We start from the raw sequence: 20,286 nt of genomic DNA, 5'->3' as shown, positions 1-20,286 counted from the left end.
TTTGCTGCAGCCTCACCTATAGTTCTGAATATTTGCTCCGGTATGTTTTGGTTCTTAGGCAACCAGCTCGAGCCTCAAATATACACTGCCCTTTGTGAAATCGTAGATTTTCCCTTTTAATTTCTTTCTTCTCAGTCTTGTAAGTCGCCATGGTCCTTTTTGTTTTCATTCTTTGCATCCAATTCGCTGTTTCAGTTTCTCTCACTTTCTTTGTGATGACTCCTGGTTGTCTATTTACAGTTTCGCTTATCCGGTACTTTTTTTGAAAACTTTCTTGACCTTCAGCGGCTGGCTCCGGAGCACCCCGGCAGCCGCCGTTTTCGCGCTCTACACGGGAGTGACGCACTCTGTGTGCTCAAGATCCAACAGAGTTAACAACAGGCGTTGGATGCGGCCTTGCAGAGCGCTTTCTGCCTTGAGACGCACCCCAGTAACAGTGAACTTTTTCCACATAATTTGGTCAGAAAACGAACATTCAAACATTTTGATTATTAAATTTTAGAATCGAATAGCAAAGGCTATTCAACTCGTATTCGAAAGCTCGCATTTTCACAAGCTTCTAAATAAAATCAAAATCATGCACATCCCACGCACTGTGGGAAAGCGAAGCCTCCGCGTCCGCTTCGCTGCCGTGGCCTGAAGACGTCCTCGCCTGTGCCAACCAATAGCACGGACAGATTAGAGGGGAGAGGCTCGCCATTCGTGCGGCCATACCGTGCCAATCGGTGCTACGCCCTGTCATCACCCTACGACGTTATTGCTTGTGCCAAGCAATCGGCACGCGTTACAACCGCTCCTCCTCTCTGTGATTAAAGGGAAAATGAGACATCCACCCAATCGTAGCAATTGCTATAAAGGAAGCCCATACGGTTTCCTCGAAAGAAAAGAGTAACAGTTGAAAAAAAAATTCGTCCTGTTCCGGGACTCGAACCTGGGACCGCTGCCTTTCCGGAGCAGCCACTCTACCATCTGAGCTAACCGATAAATTCAACTTCTCCCTGCCATCTGCTAGCCGCCTGGTTAGCTCAGATGGTAGAGCGGCTGCCCCAGAAAGGCGGTGGTCCTGGGCTCGAGTCCCGGTTCAGGACGAATTTTTCTACAAGCGCGACGCTTTTCTTTTGAGGAACACGTATGGGTTTCTATTATAGCAATTGCTACGATTGGATGGATGTCTCATTTTCCCTTTAATTACTTCTCTCCACCTAGTGGGTTTACGCTGAACTACGTCCTCTCTGTGGGTTCTTCTCCGCAGTCCAACAATCACCACCGACAACAGCATTTACACCTGCAGAACGTCACAAAGTTTTACTAGAAAAACCAAAGCAAAACGCAATATTGATTTCGGCCGTTAAACTTCCACGGGTCATCGAAGCCTTCTCCCGCGGATGCTTGATTATCGCAGGTCCGGCGCCTGAGTCTGTGACGAGCGCCATCCATGTGGTGACCACATGCATCCACGAGTACCGCACCTGCCCCGATGTGACGCCCGACTTGAGCCAACTGGGCTCGCAGACCTTCGACATCGAGGGGCGACCTTTCACCGTGGAAGTCATCGACGTCGTCGCTGACTACGTCGAGCTCATGCAGCAGGTATATATGCGCCTGCTTTTGTCCTCCCGCAGCTTCGGCGCATGGGTGCAGTACCGCACGAGCTTGCACCTTTAATGGACAGCCGAGAAGCAGGACTAAAGTTTACACAACATCAGTATTTCTTCATAGTTGGATACCTGTATTTTCATTTATTTCGCGGAAAAGCGTTAGCGACTAGCGGAGAAAAGGAACATTTTTTTTTCTTTTGAATTTTACCAACCGCCACAATGCCGCGCCGCTGACGTGCGTCATTGTGACGTCATTTCAAAGTTATTGTGCCGTATCTTAGCACCGATAAGTGCTCAAAACTTGATAGGTTAGAATGAAATTCAGTCCTCTCTTGTCGACGTCATATATTTTGACTGTCAAAATTTATGACGCAACCTCGAATTCCTTGCGCTAGCTAACCCCCGTCCGCTTATTACCTCTATCACTGTTTTTAGATGCCATAGGTGATCTATAGTTAGTTCTTTTAAATTGTTGTTGTATTTTTGTGTTCCTGTCTGTGCACACTGCTGTTCTTTTTTGTACACCAACTCCTGCTATAGTTCTAACGGGCTGCAGTGTGTATAAATAAATAAATAAATAAATAAATAAATATGTTGACCTTGTCAAAATATGTGACGTCACGAGGTAGCTAGTGCTGAAACATCGCGGTAGCGTCACAACCGTCATCCGCTTGTACGCCTTCCCCGACTATACCCCGACATACCAAGCATCGGCTTATGGCAGACAGGCCTATTTGGTAAAACTTGTAATTTGCCTACCCAGCTGTCCTTCATATGTATCTCTAATGTTCATTCAAGACATGAAGCTTTACCTCGAAAGTCGTTGTCTTGGTATATGGGAATGGAGAGATTATTTTGGCTCTGCATTCAGCGAACCGATTTATATGAACTTTCGATAGGCGTCAAAAATCCAGAGGTCGCCCACAGTTATTACGGAGCCTTCCACCGTGGCATTTCCATAATGCCTGTGTTGCTAAACCAGGCAAAACTATGCACCGAATGCACTGGACTAGGGAATACTAACCAGCCAACACTAAAATATCGGGCAACCACACTAGGTATTTTCGATATGTCCTCCCGGACTGCCCAGGAAAGCCGGAGGGGCTGCTCTCAGGAATGAACGTTGGTGTACAAAGTGTCTCAGGTAGTCGGGTCATGGGCTGCCCGGAATGACAAGTCGAAAAGACCCACTGCATCGCTGAACATGTTCTCATTTAATTAACATGTAATGATTTATTGGCTGCGTTTCCTTTCTACTTGAAGCTCTGAACGTGCTCATTGTACTGTTTACATTTAAGTGTCCTTTGATTTTTACTGATTGTGCATTGATGTGTTTGTTTCATTAAATGTATTGGCAGTGTATTGATGTTACCCACCTCTTTGTAGTTCAACCACCGAGGGATCAATGTACAAAGGCTAACTGCAACGAATATTTATTTTGGCTAAATTTGTTATAAATGAGTAGCATAACACTATTGAAGCAGTCTTGACAAAGCTGCATGGCTGGTAATTGTCTAATTTTCTTATTAGCAGCAGACTATGCACACACTTGTTGGTTAGCGGGTACGACGTAAATCATCACACGTCGCATCAGAGTTTTTTTTCAGCGCGTCGCGGGCGCCATCTGCTCTCAGAGGTCATGACGAAGAGCCGCGTGTTCTGGGTCCTGCGTCACTTTCGGCTAGCGGTAATGGCGTTGTTTGTTTCTTAACTCTCACTAGACCACATAGTAAACTTTGGTCATAAGCTGGAAGTTGCTGCGTGCCCTCTAAAGAGTGTTCTACCACAAGAAATTTTGCCTTTAGTGTCCCTTTAACAGCCGAGGTAGAAATATTTCATTGCTGCGAACCCATGATTTCAGGACACGAGTGTCACCGCTAACTTGTTCTTACACCGTCGTGCCACCAACACACACTCTCTCCACTTGCCTCGTCTAGCCTCTGCAAGCAAAATTCCTTCCCTGCATTCTCCCATATCGGAGATGGAGGATTGCGTAACGCACACGTCACCGGCCCCACCTTTTTCTTCTTTTCTTTCTCGCCCTTTTGCTGTGCGGCGCACTTCCGCTGATGGTCCCAAGCGCGAGCTGCTGCGTTTGTCTCGTTTCGCGCAGCTAGCGCACAATTTTGCGCGCAGTGCACGAGAGCACCTGACTAGCGGCATAAGTCAGTGCTACACGAACACTGAGGCAGACACAAGCGGATCACAGAGCATGACTGCACGCTGGAACACAGTAGAAAATGATATAGTTTCGTTGTCAGTGCGTGCGACCTTGGAACAAACAGACGAAACAGAAGTGTATCTCTCTTGCTACTGTACGAAGTAAAACAAAGACACGCAGACATTCGGTTTGTATGTTTTATTATTTCTCTAAACTTTAATTCGTCTAGTGAAGCAACGGATCAAACAAATAACTGATGTTGCCTTGAATAATTCTTGAAGTCACGTGTCACTGTGAGTGACGTCACAGCACTGCGATCTACGTGGGGGCACTTGTGCGACTAACGTCGACCCTCCGGCTGGGAGTGCGTCGCCCCCGAGGAGATTGACGCACGACGTTTAGGTTCGAAATTTTAGCTCTTTTTGCGACACGTAGCGGTGTAATACTTAGCAGACACGATCGTTAGCACGCATTGTATGCACTGCGCTTGTGAGCTCGAAATGGCCAGGCCTGGTGAGGGGCCCTTTAAGTATCAGTATCAAAAATGTCTATTTCCTGCGTACTTTCATTGACACATCTACTCGTATTTGAAAAGCAATACTTTACATGTAGGCCACGCTATATGTACACTATCTGAAACTAGGCTTTTAAGTGGACCAAATTTTACGTTGCAGTTGACCTTTAAGGTAATGGAATGAAACTAGGCAACCAGTCGTCCTAACTAGTCTACCTATCCACCCGTCTGCTTATTAACTGACCTGCCGTTCGACCTGTATACCTATAAATCGGTAGATCACTCAATCAATCGATCAACCAGTCAATTGAAGATGCCAGCCAAATGTCCCTGTCAACAAAATTCTTCGCTTTTTTTCTTTTCGACCATGAATATTCTGAGACGCAACAGCCTTGAGATAGATGTCTTCCGCTACCGCGCGGCTGCGCTGCAGGTGTTCGACTTCGACGCGATCCGCAAGCTAATCGTGGGAGGCGAGGAGCGGCCCCCGTTCCGAGTGCTGATAAACAGCATGCACGGCATCACGGGCCCCTACTGCCAGCGCATTTTCTCTGAGCTGTTGGGCGTGCCCCTCGAAAACATCCGCAACAGGGTGCCTCTCGTGGACTTTGGCGGCAAGCACCCGGACCCAAACCTGACGTACGCCAAGGAGCTGGTGGATGAGATGCGCACGGGGCCCTTCGACATGGGCGCTGCCTTCGACGGTGACGGGGTAAGGCCTCCTTTGTCCTTTTTTATTTCTCGCACTCTCGTTAATGGCGAACCGGTATGGGTGGGAGTTCCACAGTGGTGTTCGCGCCGAGCCCATAACGTGTGGAGCCGAGGTCAGCGATATCGCAGGAGGCACAGGCGCATATACTCCTAACAAAAGTATATTTAGACAATCGACAGACTCTCTATAGACTTCTTGCAGACTGCTGTGCCTTTCTTTATTGTTATTTTGTCTATAAAATATGTAAAGTAAAGTCGTTAGGTTGTTTTTCAATTGGTTCCAGGTGTATAGATATTTCAGCGAAGCTGTTTACCTCTAGCCCCCGTATGCATCCCCCGGTGCTACCCTGGGCGGCTTACGTCCCTAGCACGGCGCCTGGACAGGAATGGAGACGATATGATTGGACAGGATTGTGCATATGGCCTGCGCTACTGTGGTTACAACGTCACGCGCGTTCGTGGGGAGAAAGAGTGTGGCGACAGCGCTGCAACAATGGAGACAGGTAGGGGAAGAGGGGGAAAGAGCGTGGCGACGGCGCCTGTGCATGTGACTTGCGCTTCTGTGGTTAGAACATCACGCGTGTTGGAGGTGCTGGCGCTGCTGGAGTGGAGACGGGTAAGGAAGAGGGGGAAGAGTGTGGCGACAATGCTGCAGCAATGGAGAGGGGGAAAAAGTGTGGCGACGGCGCCTGTGCACATAGTCTACGCTTCTGTGGTTATAACGTCACACACGTCAGAGGTGCTGGTGCAGGCTGCAGCAGCGGTTGCGGCAGATGCATGGGAGGTGCAATGACTGCGGCGGTGCTTGTGTCAGCGTAGTGTGGTGCCATATGAAAAAAAAATGTATGATTTCATAATGCATACAGCCCATGTATGCAGACTAAACAGATCCACTGGTAATCCGTCCCCGCGAATTAATCTTCTCTAGAGAAAAGTCGACAGAAGTGCAAGGCATAAGTCCTTATACTCTCTATAAACTAGTCTAATAAGATTTGCCTATAGATGGTTCATATTATTTAGAAAAGAAGTAGAAAAAGTTGCAGTTTCGCCCGAAAGGCGAAGCATCGATTGCGATAGCAAATTAGTAGACAGCTGTACGAAGTAAGGATATTAGTTTTACGGCCGTGTAAAGTTGTAAATATTCGCTTACTAACTAATTAAACAAGCACGGTGTCATGCGAGCACAGGTAAACATGAACACATCTCGCTCGATGACCGTGGGAGCTCATCAAAACGCTGGAGTGATAAAGCGCGCCAGCGGCAGCAACCATTGCGCTGGCTCTCGCTTCAACGCGAACTAAACGTCGAAAGCATAGCGCATATACGAAGCTACTGGAACTCGGCGAATGCACTTTGGCCCATTGTAGATCGCTTTGAAGATAAGGCTCCCCTGGGCACACACTTCGGCCGCGTTGCAGATCGCTTTCAAGATAGCTTTGTGAGCAGCAGCTGCATGAGCAGAACGTACCCTCCCGTCTGCGTCGCCTCATCCCCATGCCTCGCGCGTGAACGAAGACCGTGCGCTTCCGGCCACCTTCCTCTCTCGCGTGTGCGAGATTAAGCTGCGGTTGCTGGCTCATCCTCGCATGCTTTCACTCGCACACACAACGCACGGTGCGCGACGATGATTTTATCCCCGTTGGACTTTATACGGAACATCACGACGATGGCGTAAATGCGCTTGGAGTGTCCATATAATTGCTATTGCAATAAAAAGTGTAAGCCCGTAAGTCTGCATACTGTCTATAGACTGTTATATATGTAAGTTTGTAGATTTTCTATCGACTGTCTAAATAAATTTTTGTAATGGATATTGTACAGAGCAGGGCTGGCACAGCGGATACGTAAGTGCGTCGGATATAGCGGAGGATATGTAAGTACACTCTTTGTTTAAAGTATACGATCCACGTTGAGTGCCACATTTAAGATGGAAACAGACTATTAGTTCCGATGCCCTGGAGAACGAAAAGAACTCTAGTGCTTGCCACCCAGAGGTCTCCAGAGTCAGGATCTCAGTGGGAACCGCACCACACATCCGAACGCCGTGATGGCGTGGAGTAACCCGTACTCTTTTGACAAAAGCTGCTCCTTTTACGAATGTTTCTTGAAGTTCTACAAAAAATAATAATAATAATTCTGTTCGCGAAAAAGATTTGCTCGTCGGTCGCCGATCATCTCCTTAGAAGTCTTCCGATTGTGTAAGGACTAAAGTATTGAACTGAAAGTTCTCAGTTCTGTTAAGGTTCATGCTTCTGGATATTTTCCAGTTCGGTTCAAGTTGTGCTCCAGAGCAAAAATATCGTGGTTCGAACCAGTTCATACAGGTTCATAATGTTTCAGAATTAAGGAGAAACGCATGTTTTTGAAAACATTGTCAGCTGAATCGCGAATTAATTTGAGTGAAACATAGTTTGTTTCTACACCTACGTGTCGCAGACCAATGTATTCTATGGCGTCTTCAATATTACGCAGTAAATTGAATACACTGTGACCCAAGGCGTGCAGGAGTATTGCGATTTGTTTTCGAAGGCCACAGTGCCCAGTTTTGATTCCACAAAAACGCATTTGATTCTATTTAGTTGCGACTGTAAGCTGTCTTACAGCTGCCTGCACCTCGCCCGTTGAGGTTGAGGGTCCCGTGAGGGACCAATATACTAAAGTTTGGCAACGACACATGCCTGTGTGACAGGTGTTGATCTTACAAAGATTGTTCTGTACAGCCTGCAACCGAGTTATAACGATGCACCCAAGTAAGTTCTGTCATTTCAAAGGGTTGAAACTTACCCTGTCACGTCTTTTTGCGTAGGTGTTTGAATTAATGCACCTATCACGTTATGGACTTTTGTGCCATTTTGTAGTTTTGCTGTATAGTTTATAGAGGTCAGCTATTATATGGCTATGCGGCACTGCACCTAGAAAGCAGCTATTGAGGCTGTGTTTCTCCTACATAACTTTTAGTTGTCTTATTTTGAAAAGTAACATCAACCTACAGCGATGGCCTGGTATCATCTGAGTACATGTACCAAGTAGAGCAAACTTACACCACACTAAAAATTCATTGCAGTTCTAAATAAAAACAATTATTTCTTAATCACCTATGTATCTGGTCTGTAGATTCAAGGGGGAGTTTTCCCTACGTCTCTCTCACCGTCACTGTCACATAAGGCATTGTCACGTCACTCGTGATGCCAAGCGGAACTGGTAAGAACATCAGGAGTTTCAAAGCTATAGATTTTCCACGCGTAGTTGGATAAGTCAGTTCGGATAACCGCGTACGGAATTAAACAAAACACGAAGTTGAACAGAATTGTTCCGGTCTCATTGCTGCAGCAATATGTGCGAGCACGCCTAATATCACTGCAACGACAACATTGCCATTTTGAGACTCGTTGACATTTTTTAGTGACTTTTTTGTTGATGGCGTAAATAGCCAGTAAACTGCTCCTGTGGAATTATCCAATGGACTTTGACTAAGTTCAATGCCTCGCCCTCATTTTATCATGAATAATATACGCGCCTCTATTTCTCGTTACTTCTAAAGGCATATGGAAAAGCTTATCAGTGAGCCATGTGGTGTTGCATTGTTGCGAAGCTGCCTTTCAAGGCAGAGCACTATCTTGAGATTTTAGGAAACTGCGGAGGTTATCTTGCGTTTTCGTGTTCTGATTGCTGACTCACCGCCGCAGAAGGGACACTGAAGAGAAAAATTATTTCAACCGTATTGGCAAATATTGATAAATTACACTTCCACACACAAAAAAAATTTACTCCATATCGTGAGAACAGGTTTGGTAGAATAGAGAAGATAGGTAAACTAGATAAGAAAACGGGTGGGCACGCCACCATGAATTTCTCGCACCAGCTCGCCGTAACCTCCCTGATTTTGGCGACGTTCCCTCGGGCCTAGCTCATTTTTTTTTATCGATAAAGATGTACTACATTGTATTCCAAACAAGCCGAAAAACTGCACTTGGCAAGTTTCGAGAACCTTTACTGCACCCTAAAGGGCCCATATAGGAGAAAACGTGTTGAAATCCGTGACGTCAAATGATATCTACTGACGTTGGCGTTTCGGCGTGACAATCAACAAATGGAACTTCAACATTGATATTTTATTCTAATAATCAAACTATTACCGCAAAGTAAACAAAAATAGAGTTTGAATAAAGCAAACATAGTTTTTATCTTTAATGTTCCTTTGAGCCTACCCTATAGATATTTACAAACTTGGACAGCATTCGCGGGGATCACTCTTAGAAATATATCCTTTTCGCGAAATTTCGTGTGACTCGGCACCGGACACGTCGGCCGTATACTTCGATAAATCCGGTGCCGAGTCACACGAAATCACCACGAAAGGAAAGGTATCTCCGAAAGTGATCGCCTCAGAGTACCGTGCCTCCGATTTGCTCATTCAGTGTGCCTGCGCTTCAAGTTGCTGCCATCTGCTGCTCTTCATGGTCAGCATGTATGGTTATAAAGCAACCGTCTCGCTGTTATGTGATACATCACTGACGCGCGAGTCACGGTGCAGTGGCCGCGAAGGTGCACCGTGACAGTCTTGCCTAAAGTATTGCTGAATTTTCACCAGCAATGTCCAAGGCATGTGGATCAAGATAATAGGGGAGAGAAGGTCATTAGGGCACTGCACGTTTCGGGAGAACAAACAGCTACCAGAGGATCCGTGTCGAATGAGAAGTGTAGAATGAAAGGGCTGAATGGGGCCGATGATGGCTCGCCCATTTTTCCATGGCACGGCCATTGTTTAAGCTCGCGACCACTGCGCCTGGCATGACCCGTGCCTCACTGGCTTGACACACTACATGACCACTACTTAACATTTTCGTGATGCAAGAGGAGTGCTCGACAACGTATACCCTAAACCAGGAAGCCGCGCTGCTTTGGCGCCGTTCAAAACTGGTCGGAATGCCAGAGCATATAAATAACACCGTTGCTATATGGAGTCTGCATGCAGCTGTCTAATGAAGCAACAAAAGCGAGATGCAAGATTTTTGTGTCAGTACCCCTTTAATGTACCAACACTTGAACAGCGAAGGACTGTGGCGTGACCGCAGGACCGCAACATGATCCTGGGCGGGGGCGCTTTCTTCGTGACGCCCTCGGACTCGCTGGCCGTGCTGGCGGACAACATGCACGCCATCCCGTACTTCCAAGCCACGGGCATCCGGGGCCTGGCGCGCAGCATGCCCACCGCAGGTGCCGTGGACCGGGTGGCCAAGGCCAAGGGCCTGCCCATGTACGAGACGCCCACCGGATGGAAGTTCTTCGGCACGCTCATGGACGCTGGACGTCTGTCACTCTGCGGAGAGGAGAGCTTCGGCACCGGCTCCGATCACGTCCGGTACGCGGACGGCTCATTTCTCTTAAGGGGGCAATCCATGTCATGGTCAGCCAACTATTTTCAGTGTATAATTGTAACGGAGAGTTGAGGGGTCAATATCGACAAAAGAAACTGGGCTCTCAGCGCATATTTTAACCCAAAATTTTCAACTTTAATTCACTGCCTCTGATCCCCTCCCACCGACAGCGACCGGCATTTTGGCATGGCGTCAAGAAGTGCGAAGCCACCAATGCGTCGTCTGCTCCGAAACATTCCGAAACCACACGCGCCTTGCAGACTCTGGCACCCAAAGGAGCAGCAAAGGTGTCACCGTTGGATCGTGCCCGCAGTTCATTCATTCTCGGGGTGACTTCCGAGATGCACATGCGACAACGAAACCGCACATGTACTGCGCACACTGACCATGCAGAACGCACTTGATTTCTTCGCAAATCAACTGCGACAAAAAAAAAATATTCCATAGTACCGAATGCGCTCAAATTTTGCCACCTTGCCGTGGGAAGTGTATGGTGTTTAACATGTGATGCATATTTCAGGTTCGAAAATTTGGTGTCATGGCCCCTTTTTACCGGCCAGTGCAGCCGTATTGTGGTGAACGTCTTACACTGGGTGGAAAGGTGAAGTAAACAAATGAAACAGAACAGCAGGGACGCTGATTACCGCCTGTGTTTGTGTGTCGCCATCTCGTTATAATTTGTCCTTGGCGTTCACCATGAGGCTTGCCCACCTACAAGCCTCAACTGTGTAGCGGTCGTTATGTGCTCCATCTGCGTCCGTGGATACTACAGTGGATACTGTCAAACATTCCACCATATTGTCAACTTCGCCATGCTGTCAGCTCTGATTGGTTTCATACGCCAACGCGGCGAAATTTTACATTGGCACAACGTTTTGTTGGATGAGTTGGCTCATTGCTTTTCCTTCTCAGAAATTTGACAGTCTCCAAAATAGTGCACCACACATTCGGTGAAACTGCGTATCGTTGGCTTCGGGGTCGTCTCCCGCTACGTCATCATCAGAAGTGTAAGATGCTTCTCTTATACTCCTGGTTCTCTCTTCTGGCTGGCTTACGTGAAGGTCGGGGTTTATAGGAAGGGTACTTTCTGGGCGCTTGATTCTCGGAATAATGCGACGGGCATTTTGTACGCGGACCTTTCGTGATGCATCTGTTTCAATGAGTCGCATGCACTTTGTTTTTGCCTCACCCAATCCTTCACAACAGATTTCTTTTTCTAGGACTTACTGTGCAAACCAATATCCGTGTTTTTTTTTTTTTTTTTTTCGAAATATACACTTCTACTTTGGAAAGCCATTGACATAGGCAAGTAGCCCAGAGTTCTTTCGGTTCAGAAGGACGGAAAGTTGGGCTAGTTGGTGTGGGTTCATTCCGGTGTAATGGCACTGTAATGATGGATAAAGGCAAATAAATACTTGCAGGACACAGGTGTCGTGTCCAGTATGCGTTTATCCGTGTTAGTTTACTCTTTGAGGCCCCATCACATGTAGGGATGCGCGACTCTCGCGCGTCCCCTGATGTTGTTTTCTCCGCATAGCTCGCGTCTCCTGTAGTCCGGCTTCTCCGCGTGGCTAAGCGCCGGAGGCGATCGTAGTGGTTGCGGCGCGTTGCGAGAGATTGCGCGAGTGTCGCGATGCTAACGCCACCGAACGGCAGGGTGCCTTGGGAGAAAAAGGCGGGACCATCTCGCGAGGCTAAGAGCAGGACACCGGTATGGACGAACACTGGATCGTTCGAACGCGTCACCGTTCGCGTGACCGTACACATGAACGACTAGGCGATGGTGTCATAGCATGGGGCGAACATATTCCCTCGCTATCCGGTCGCGGTGAGTCGGACTTCCTTGATTTGTCGCGCGCCTATGTGAATGTTCTATTGGCAGTAATTCGGCTAGTGTGCATTAGTGTATGAAAGGTGCAATAAATGCCCTTTTGATTGTTTGCATTACTGTGTTGTCATTCCTTTGTCCCAAGAGCATGTGTGAGACCCCACATACACCAGAATTAACTTCTTCTTGTGCCTGAAAACGCAGCAGCCACCAGTTCAGCAGAGGCAGATAATCGCTTCGCTGGTTTCCGAACTGACTGTGCATGGCGCCGCCATCATCAGTGAAACTTTGAGGTTAAGCGCAAGAGAGCACGTAGGACAACAGAAGGGAACGAAGACACAGCACTACTAACAACTGAATTTTTTACACATATATATACACATATATAGCATGATACAACAGGAAGGAAATGCCACCATCACAGCAAAGATCACTTATCAGCATAATCATCCACCACAGGCCACTACCGCGATAGGAACATGATTTTTTTTCCTCTTGCACCATGGTGTATTGTGTTAACCATGTGCAATAAAAATTCAGTTGTTAGTAGCGTTGTGTCTTCGTTTCCTTCTGTTGTCCTACGTGCTCTCTTGCGCTCAACCTCAAGTTATGCAGTACCAACTAGCCTACTCTCTTAAACATCAGTGAAAGTTGCAGATAGAATGTGAGCGGGCCCACGGAAACAATGAAAGGGCTGCCCTCTGTGCAGGGAAAAGGACGGCGTGTGGGCCGCCTTGGCGTGGCTGTCGGTGCTGGCGCACAGCGGCAAGGGCGTCCAGGAGATGTGTGAGGACCACTGGGCGCGCTACGGGCGCAACTTCTTCACGCGCTACGACTACGAGCAGTGCGAGACCGAAGCCGCGCACCAGTTGATGCAGCACGTTGAGGGCCGCATGAACGACCCGGCCTTCAAGGGGCGCCGCTTCCTGTGCGACGGCCGTACCTATACTGTGGCCAAGGCCGACAACTTCTCGTACACTGACCCAATCGATGGGTCCACTTCGGAGAAGCAGGTACGCGCGCGTATGTGCATGTGCAACACCACCATGTGTACTTACTCCATCCGTGCATTGTACTCGGCTTCGCACCAAAATTACTAGAGTGAAGTCTGACACTGCGATTGATCAGCTACCATGGGAATGATGGTTAGTGCATGGATTTGTCTGGTCTTGGTGCGTGTGGCTTCAGAGGCTGTTGCGGCTTTAAATGCTATGCTGTAGCTGCCTTTATTGCCTCAAGTTTCCAAGCAATATCCTAAGTTTTTTACCTACTTATATCCTACTTTACGCGCATGCATAATCATTACAAATTGTGACATTTGTAATGCACTATTTTAGTGTAAACAATAATCGGCGGATCACAAAACCATTTGAAGCCATGAGGACGGAGCTATAGGCGAATCCATGCACTACCCACCATCCCCACGCTAGTTGAATTACCACTTGTAGTTTCTGTAGACACAAGCACCAGAGTGTCCCGTAGTAATTTTAGAGTGCCTTTTAGAGTCAGCGTTGTACCTCGTAACCGAGCGAACAAGCACAGCGAAGGATGAAAGCGAACGCGGAGCGCAGCGGGAGATGAAAGACAGCAGTAGCGAAGAGAGCGCGAGGGGGAAAGCAGAGGAGGAGGATATGGCAAAAGTGTGAGAAGCGTAGTGCCGCGTAAGATGGGCCTTGTGGCGACGATGACTACGAGATGGCGCCAGAGTAGCGCACGTCGTCTGTATGGAAACAAAGCGCTGCATGAGTGGAGGTCTGTCTGCAGCGGCTGCTGTGAATCACTCCGTTTGCAACGTGCCTCACGAGACAGATTGTGCCAGCCAACATATTGCGAAATGAAAACACTATACAGCTGCGCTCAAATTTCGCATTAGGGAGTATCGTAATTGGCGGTGAATTTTTGTAGGAAACTCCATGCTTCAAGCAGTTTCTATGGCTTTTTCTCTGACTTAATACAAACTCTAAGTGGAACTAATAAAATGTCGCAGCTTCACCCGAAAGGCAAAGCATCGATTGTGTTAGCAAATTAGTATGCAGACAGCTATACGAAGTAAGGATAGTAGTTTTATCGGCTGTATAAACTCGTAAACATTCGCTTACTAATAAAATTAATAAACATGGTGTCACGCCTGCACAGGCAAACAAACACATCTCTCTCAATGAGCGCGGACACACTGTCAAAATGCTGGAGTGAGGAAGCGCGGCAGCAGCAGCTAGCGAATTTAATTCGTGCTGCCTCTTACTTCAGTGTGAATGAAGCGACGAGAACACAGCGCCCAAGAAGTTATGATCCTTTGGCTTACCTAGTCTGTACTACGGTGTTATTGCACTTGGACTTTATATGGAACATCACGACGACGCCGACGACAACAAAAAGAAAGTTCTCAATAGGGGTTCAAAAAGTTTGGTGATGGAAATTCTTCACATTTTTTTTTTACAGGTAGCACATTAGGCAATATAATATATCAACGAGCTTGGTGGCGCAACCCACCGCCCCGTTCCAAAGGGGATGCTCCTAGCATCCATCCATCCGGGTTTTAAGTTTAACAGAAATGAGATATGTAGACACAATGGTAGACTGAAAAGCATGAATAGCATACCTGCTTAGTCCAAGCAGGCTATGTGGCTATTTTCCACCGCCATTTCAAAGGGAATGCCAATGAATCGTCATCGGGTCAGAATCTTCTTACGAAGAGCCATATTGAGGCTATTACGTAGCATCCCTTCCAACGCTGCTGTAGCGTCTGCTAAAGACCGAACTTCCTGAAGCATGACGCAGCATTGCAAGCATTAAGGAAGGAAATAAACTAGGACTACATCATACATCCAGCCAACTGGCAAGCGAACTCTCTGTGAAGCCATTCCTTTCACTTTTTCCCTTGCAGTGTCAGCCCAACATGTGACCTCCGAGACTGAGCATATTGGCCCAGACTCTCCAATTACCCATCTCACGCTAGCTGGTTTCTTAATAGTAGTTCTTAATCGACATGCACTGGTTCAGCTGCCCTGCCGTAAAACTCTGCCTTTGAGCAGGATTACTAAAACCTACATATACCGCGCGCTTTATGTTGGGCCTTGGCTGTTGTGCATTTCTCCCTCCCTCCCTCCATGGCTCTTCCTCACACAGTGCCTGCTCATGTTCCTTTCAATAATGCCGAAGTGGGGGGGGAAGGGTTTTCCAACATGCCCTATTCAAGAAACAACGCTGCCCTCTGGCAGCGTTGTTCTCCGACTCCTTTAGAATACAATGTAGTCCATCTTTAGTGATAATGGATTAACTGGACTACACTCACAAAATCGAGACGTGTGCTGCCTGAATATGAACATGGGTGACACATGCACAGTACCATGCTGCTAAATTGGATATGCCTGTGCAGAAAGTCCCTTTTGAATTTAGTGTATGCTCCTAAAGTTGTCCAATTTCGCAGCATGGTACCTGCGCCCTTTTGCCATGTTGTCCACCTCGCTATGTTGGTCGTCCTGCATGCGCTTGGCGTGCCGCATGGTCATTTGGTGTTCATCCAAGCACTGTCTCTCGCAGGGCCTGCGCATTGTGTTTACCGACGGTTCTCGCATTGTGTACCGCCTGAGCGGCACTGGCAGCACGGGCGCCACCATTCGGATCTACATTGACAGCTACGAGCCAGACCCTCTGAAGTGCAAGGAGGACTCGCAGGTACTCTTCCTCCCCACCCTCTTTGATTTTGAGCTCGTCCAGCTGTCCCACTTTTATACGAGGCTATTCCGGATATACGAGGAGTCCCGACTCAACCTTTTCGGGACGTCATCCACTTGTCTAGGATGTTTCTTAGGAGCGCATGCTATTTGCATATCAAACAACATGTATGTGTTGCAACCTTATCAACTATCTTAGGCTTTTGTAGTTTTTAAATATATCTGTTCTTTGTGACAAGCACTTCGGTTATACAGCATTACTTATCATAAAGCTCGCATAGAAGCTGTGGAGTAAATAAAGATACACTCTAGAAGAAGCGCTAAATCAGTTTAGACTGATGAAGTGTTCTTTTGAAACTCTAGTTTTGTTAATATTGCGGTGAGAGGTTCATTATCAGAACAGCAAAAAGATGGAAGTTTTATTCTTGAATTTCGTGCTGAAAGCCAGTGCCGTTACGTCAGTGTGACGTCATAGAGTTTCTCACTATAATACCTAGACGGAAAACTGGCGCTGCTGCACTGTGGTATCCATGGGAATGCCGGTATATTGTGACTTCAGATTGGCATCGTTCTTGGAGAGCCAGAACGCCTTGAAGACGCACCTGGCTAGCACCGTTCTGTCTGTCACAATGATTCATTTCCTGCTAAAACAGCACGTAAAAAACTGCTTTAGCTTTATTATTACACAAAAACATGTTTTGTTTAATTTTGAGGACTTACTATTGTATGCACAATTATATGTAATGTAAAAAGTGTCAGCTGGCCGCTAAAGTTGGAGGGCAGACGACAAGATTATCTCTCGCTTTGGAACAACTTGTCGTCTGTTCTTGCTTTTCTTCGCTTGTTTCTGCATTGTAGGTGAGTAAACTTTATTGAGAGATGTAATATGAGTGAATGAAAGCCATTTATGTAGATTTTACTTTAAGAACGCATTATTTGTGTAGCCATATCCACGTTTTAGACGAAGCCTCATTCAACACCAGCCAACACAAGCCTCGCAGACACATATCCCGTCATTCCCATGAGGGCATGGCGCCCTTTAAGAAACTCGCATAGACGGTGGCACCAGTTTACCCTCTAGGTGTTATAGTGAGAAACTCTTATGTGTGACGTCATGTAGTTCATGCCATCTTTTTTTCCTACTTCTGCTGTTGTGGCTCAGGTAAAATTCTATAAAAATAAATTCTGGAATTTTATATGTACCAGAACCATGATCTGATTCTGAGGCACGCCGTAGTGAGAGACTCCGGATAATTTTCACTACCTGGGTCTTTTTAATGCGCATCCAATACATGGTAAACAAGCGCTTTTGCACTCTGCCCCCACCAAAATGCAGCCGCCACAGCGGGGTTTAAACTTGAGACCTCGTTCTCAGCAGCGTAACGGCACAGCAACTGAGCTAACGCGGCCAGTCAAAAGCTATTGAAACTTCCAAAGTTCGTTCTCTGACTCCTTTAGAATACAATGTAGTCCATCATTAGTGATAATGGATTAACTGGGCCCTGGTAAATGCCGTCAAAATCTGTGACATCACAATAAGCTCGTGCAGTAACTTCAAAGCGGTGTTGCCACCAGTCTTTTGTTTTTGCATCTTATCTGGCTTATCAAGACTCTTCTCGTGGCACAAAGGCTTTCTTGGTATTGTAGGAAGAGCAATTTTTACTAATGCAGCTAAGTTTATTCTACTATTTATTTTTATGTTGTCTCTTTCATGTGCACCCAAAGCCCGGTACACGAGCAGTCTCGCAATTCGCCCCTTTTCAAGCTCTCCTACCCTCTACGCTGATCCAAAATGACATTCATGAAATGCCTGTCCCTACAAGATTGCAACAGCAGTCCTTAAAGCAACTTAAGTAAACAATATAACCGAGTATTTAAATTTAACGGCTCTTCGCTCATTTCTTTCTCACTCATTTCTTCGCTGAAAAAGAATGTGGCACTTAGATAAAGGGGCCATGGTACACTTGGCTCCCTAAAGTGTGTTCAGCGAGGTCAGCAGTTGCTCGCGTAAAGTATTTATTGATCAGATAGAATGAAGTCGAACTATTTTCTTGGGGCCCGTCTAAGCCTTGATACCTTGATTGAAATTGCAGTGATGACTTAAGGATTCTTGGGAATGCAGCTACCGCACATGGCAGTCGAACCGGCGACCTCGTATTCAGCATCAGAACGCAACGCCGTAACCAAGCACTAAGTCACCGCGGTAGGGGAACATCAAGCCAGAATCTTGTCACGGTCTGTCGAGAATGCGTAGTGACGCACATTAATAGCTACATCTTGAGCTACGAGTAATGCTGATGATTATCACTGAATATCCTTTTGAAATGAGGCGGTAACGTGTGGATCACAATCCAGCATATACTGTTCAAGTTCATATTCAAATCAACTATATAGCGATATTCAACTTCTGATGCCTACAATAAATCTGTGCGTTACATCATTTTCTGAGCCTTTATACCAATTTTTATTGGTCGTCGCTGTGGTTATTCTCTGCCATGCGCCACCAATATTGCGTCTCTCACTTACATTTACAGTACCATTCTTTACCGTCTTGAACCTTCATGGTGACTGCCTACGGTTTTATCTACAATGGGAAGTCCGTTGTCACATTCCAACTATGTGTGTTGTTGCAGTATTTTTGCATGGTACACAAAGTTCAGCTCCGTGGCTACACCCCCTTTTAAATAACCTCGCATTCTTTGACAGTCTGCCTTATCCTCAGAAAAGAAGTGCACCATAGCTGCATCTCAACAATACACGAGCGCCTTGCATATTTTTTTCCCTCTTCCTCGTTTCGTTTTAAACCATGCAGAAAATGCTGCGTCCCCTGGTGGCCATTGCCATTCACATCTCGGACATGAAGAATTTCACCGGCCGCACTAGGCCGACCGTGATCACGTGAGCCTGGACAGGCGTCGCTCACCGCCCCCTCTCCCCACTGCCGCCCCGCTTGCTCAGTGCGGGGCGCAACTAGTCCCCGGTGTCAAGACTACTGCGCAAAAGCTGCCGGTAAAATTGGGTTGAACGGCGACGGCATCGGATGATGCTGTATGCAGAGCAGTGTACCACCTTCCGTGCCCGCTTCTCTGCCCACTTTTCATTCTCCTCGAGGCAATAAAACCCACTTATTTGGACTTGTTTCATTGTATAGTTATGAGAGTTGTGCCCGGTTGTTGCATGCCCTAAAGCGTGCCAGCGCGGTGAATGTATTTATAGACCTTTTTTATTTTTATTGACATAGCAGTTATGTGGACACTTCAAGCGAATATTCGCCACCGTCATGATGTTCCGTATTCGCAATTTTCACAAAACGGTCACCACAAAGCAGCCGCGAATCACTCTATTAGGGATACGCGCAAGCTTATCTGGGTAAGTCATAGAGTTTCGGCCCACACGCCGAAACAACAGTGTCTGCTGCGTAGATCGCTCGCTTGTCAAACCCTCTTTTGATGTGCGAGCAGCGCTGCAAAAATAAGTCTCAAGAGTATTGTTGCATGCAATCTCAAGGTGGAAGACTCTTCCACATCCACAGGGGAAGAGTCATGAGGTATCATTACATATCCTTTCCCAAGTGCCAGCAAGACAAAAAGACAGCATTTGGCCCAGGAAATTTGGAAGAACAAGCCCGTAACAGCGACGATGATTGTGTACCCGTGCCATTTTCAGCCAGATGGCAAACAGATATAAAAACTTACATGATCTCACATTTTTTTTCTTGGGGGTGTAGTGCCGTGGCCATCTGGATATGAATTGTTGTTTCCTCAAAATATGTGAGCTGTCCTAAGAGGATGAACATGACAGAAGCGTGCGTTAAAGGGTCTCTCACAAGGTCTGGCCATTTCAAGCTGACAAGTGCAGTGCATACAGTAGCTAACGATCGTGACTGCAAAGTATTACACCGCTACGCGTCGCGAAAAGAGCTAAAATTTCAAACCAAACGCCGTGCGCCCTTCTCCTCGTGGGCGATGGGTTCCCAGTAGGAGAGTCGGCGTCTGTCGTACAAGTGCACCTACGTAAATGACAGTGCCGTGACATTACTTACAGTGATGTGACTTCAAGCAATATTCAAGGCAACATCAGTTATTTGATCTGGTGCTTCAAAAGACAAATGAAAGCTTAGAGAAATAATGAAACATACAAAATGAATGTATGTGAGTCTGTCTTACTTTGTACCGTAGCAAGATAAATGTACTATTACGTTGAATATTAAGCTGCAACACGCGACCCGTGGCTGCAGCGACCTTGAGAAAAAAGTGGGAAGGGTGTCGCCATTTGAGCAATGTGCATACCCCCTGCTCTCCGTCTGCTTTCTTTGCAGAGCGATAATACACTGGCCCACCGAGCAGCTATCGCTCCATCGCAGATTTCTAAAAAGTTGATCGACGATTACGATACTCCCTAATGCGAAATTTGAGCACAGCT

The 20,286-nt window shown here is 46.8% G+C and overlaps 1 protein-coding gene across 1 annotated transcript in view; it reads left to right on the top strand.

Annotated features, from left to right (window-relative positions):
- Positions 1-18,998, top strand: part of LOC119433611 (phosphoglucomutase-1) — a 31,624-nt gene extending 12,626 nt beyond the window's left edge. The window contains exons 3-8 of the mRNA XM_037700865.2: positions 1,403-1,590; positions 4,707-4,985; positions 10,060-10,346; positions 12,900-13,203; positions 15,731-15,865; positions 18,677-18,998. Coding sequence (XP_037556793.1) covers positions 1,403-1,590; positions 4,707-4,985; positions 10,060-10,346; positions 12,900-13,203; positions 15,731-15,865; positions 18,677-18,766 — 1,283 coding nt within the window. The 3' untranslated portion in view covers positions 18,767-18,998. The remainder of the gene's footprint in view (positions 1-1,402; positions 1,591-4,706; positions 4,986-10,059; positions 10,347-12,899; positions 13,204-15,730; positions 15,866-18,676) is intronic.
- Positions 18,999-20,286: the final 1,288 nt, after the last annotated feature.

Source organism: Dermacentor silvarum, chromosome 11 (genome assembly GCF_013339745.2).
Source record: "Dermacentor silvarum isolate Dsil-2018 chromosome 11, BIME_Dsil_1.4, whole genome shotgun sequence".
NCBI classification, from domain to species: domain Eukaryota; kingdom Metazoa; phylum Arthropoda; class Arachnida; order Ixodida; family Ixodidae; genus Dermacentor; species Dermacentor silvarum.
The sequence above is the reverse complement of the archived record's forward strand: the minus strand, read 5'-3'. Positions and strand labels throughout refer to the sequence as shown.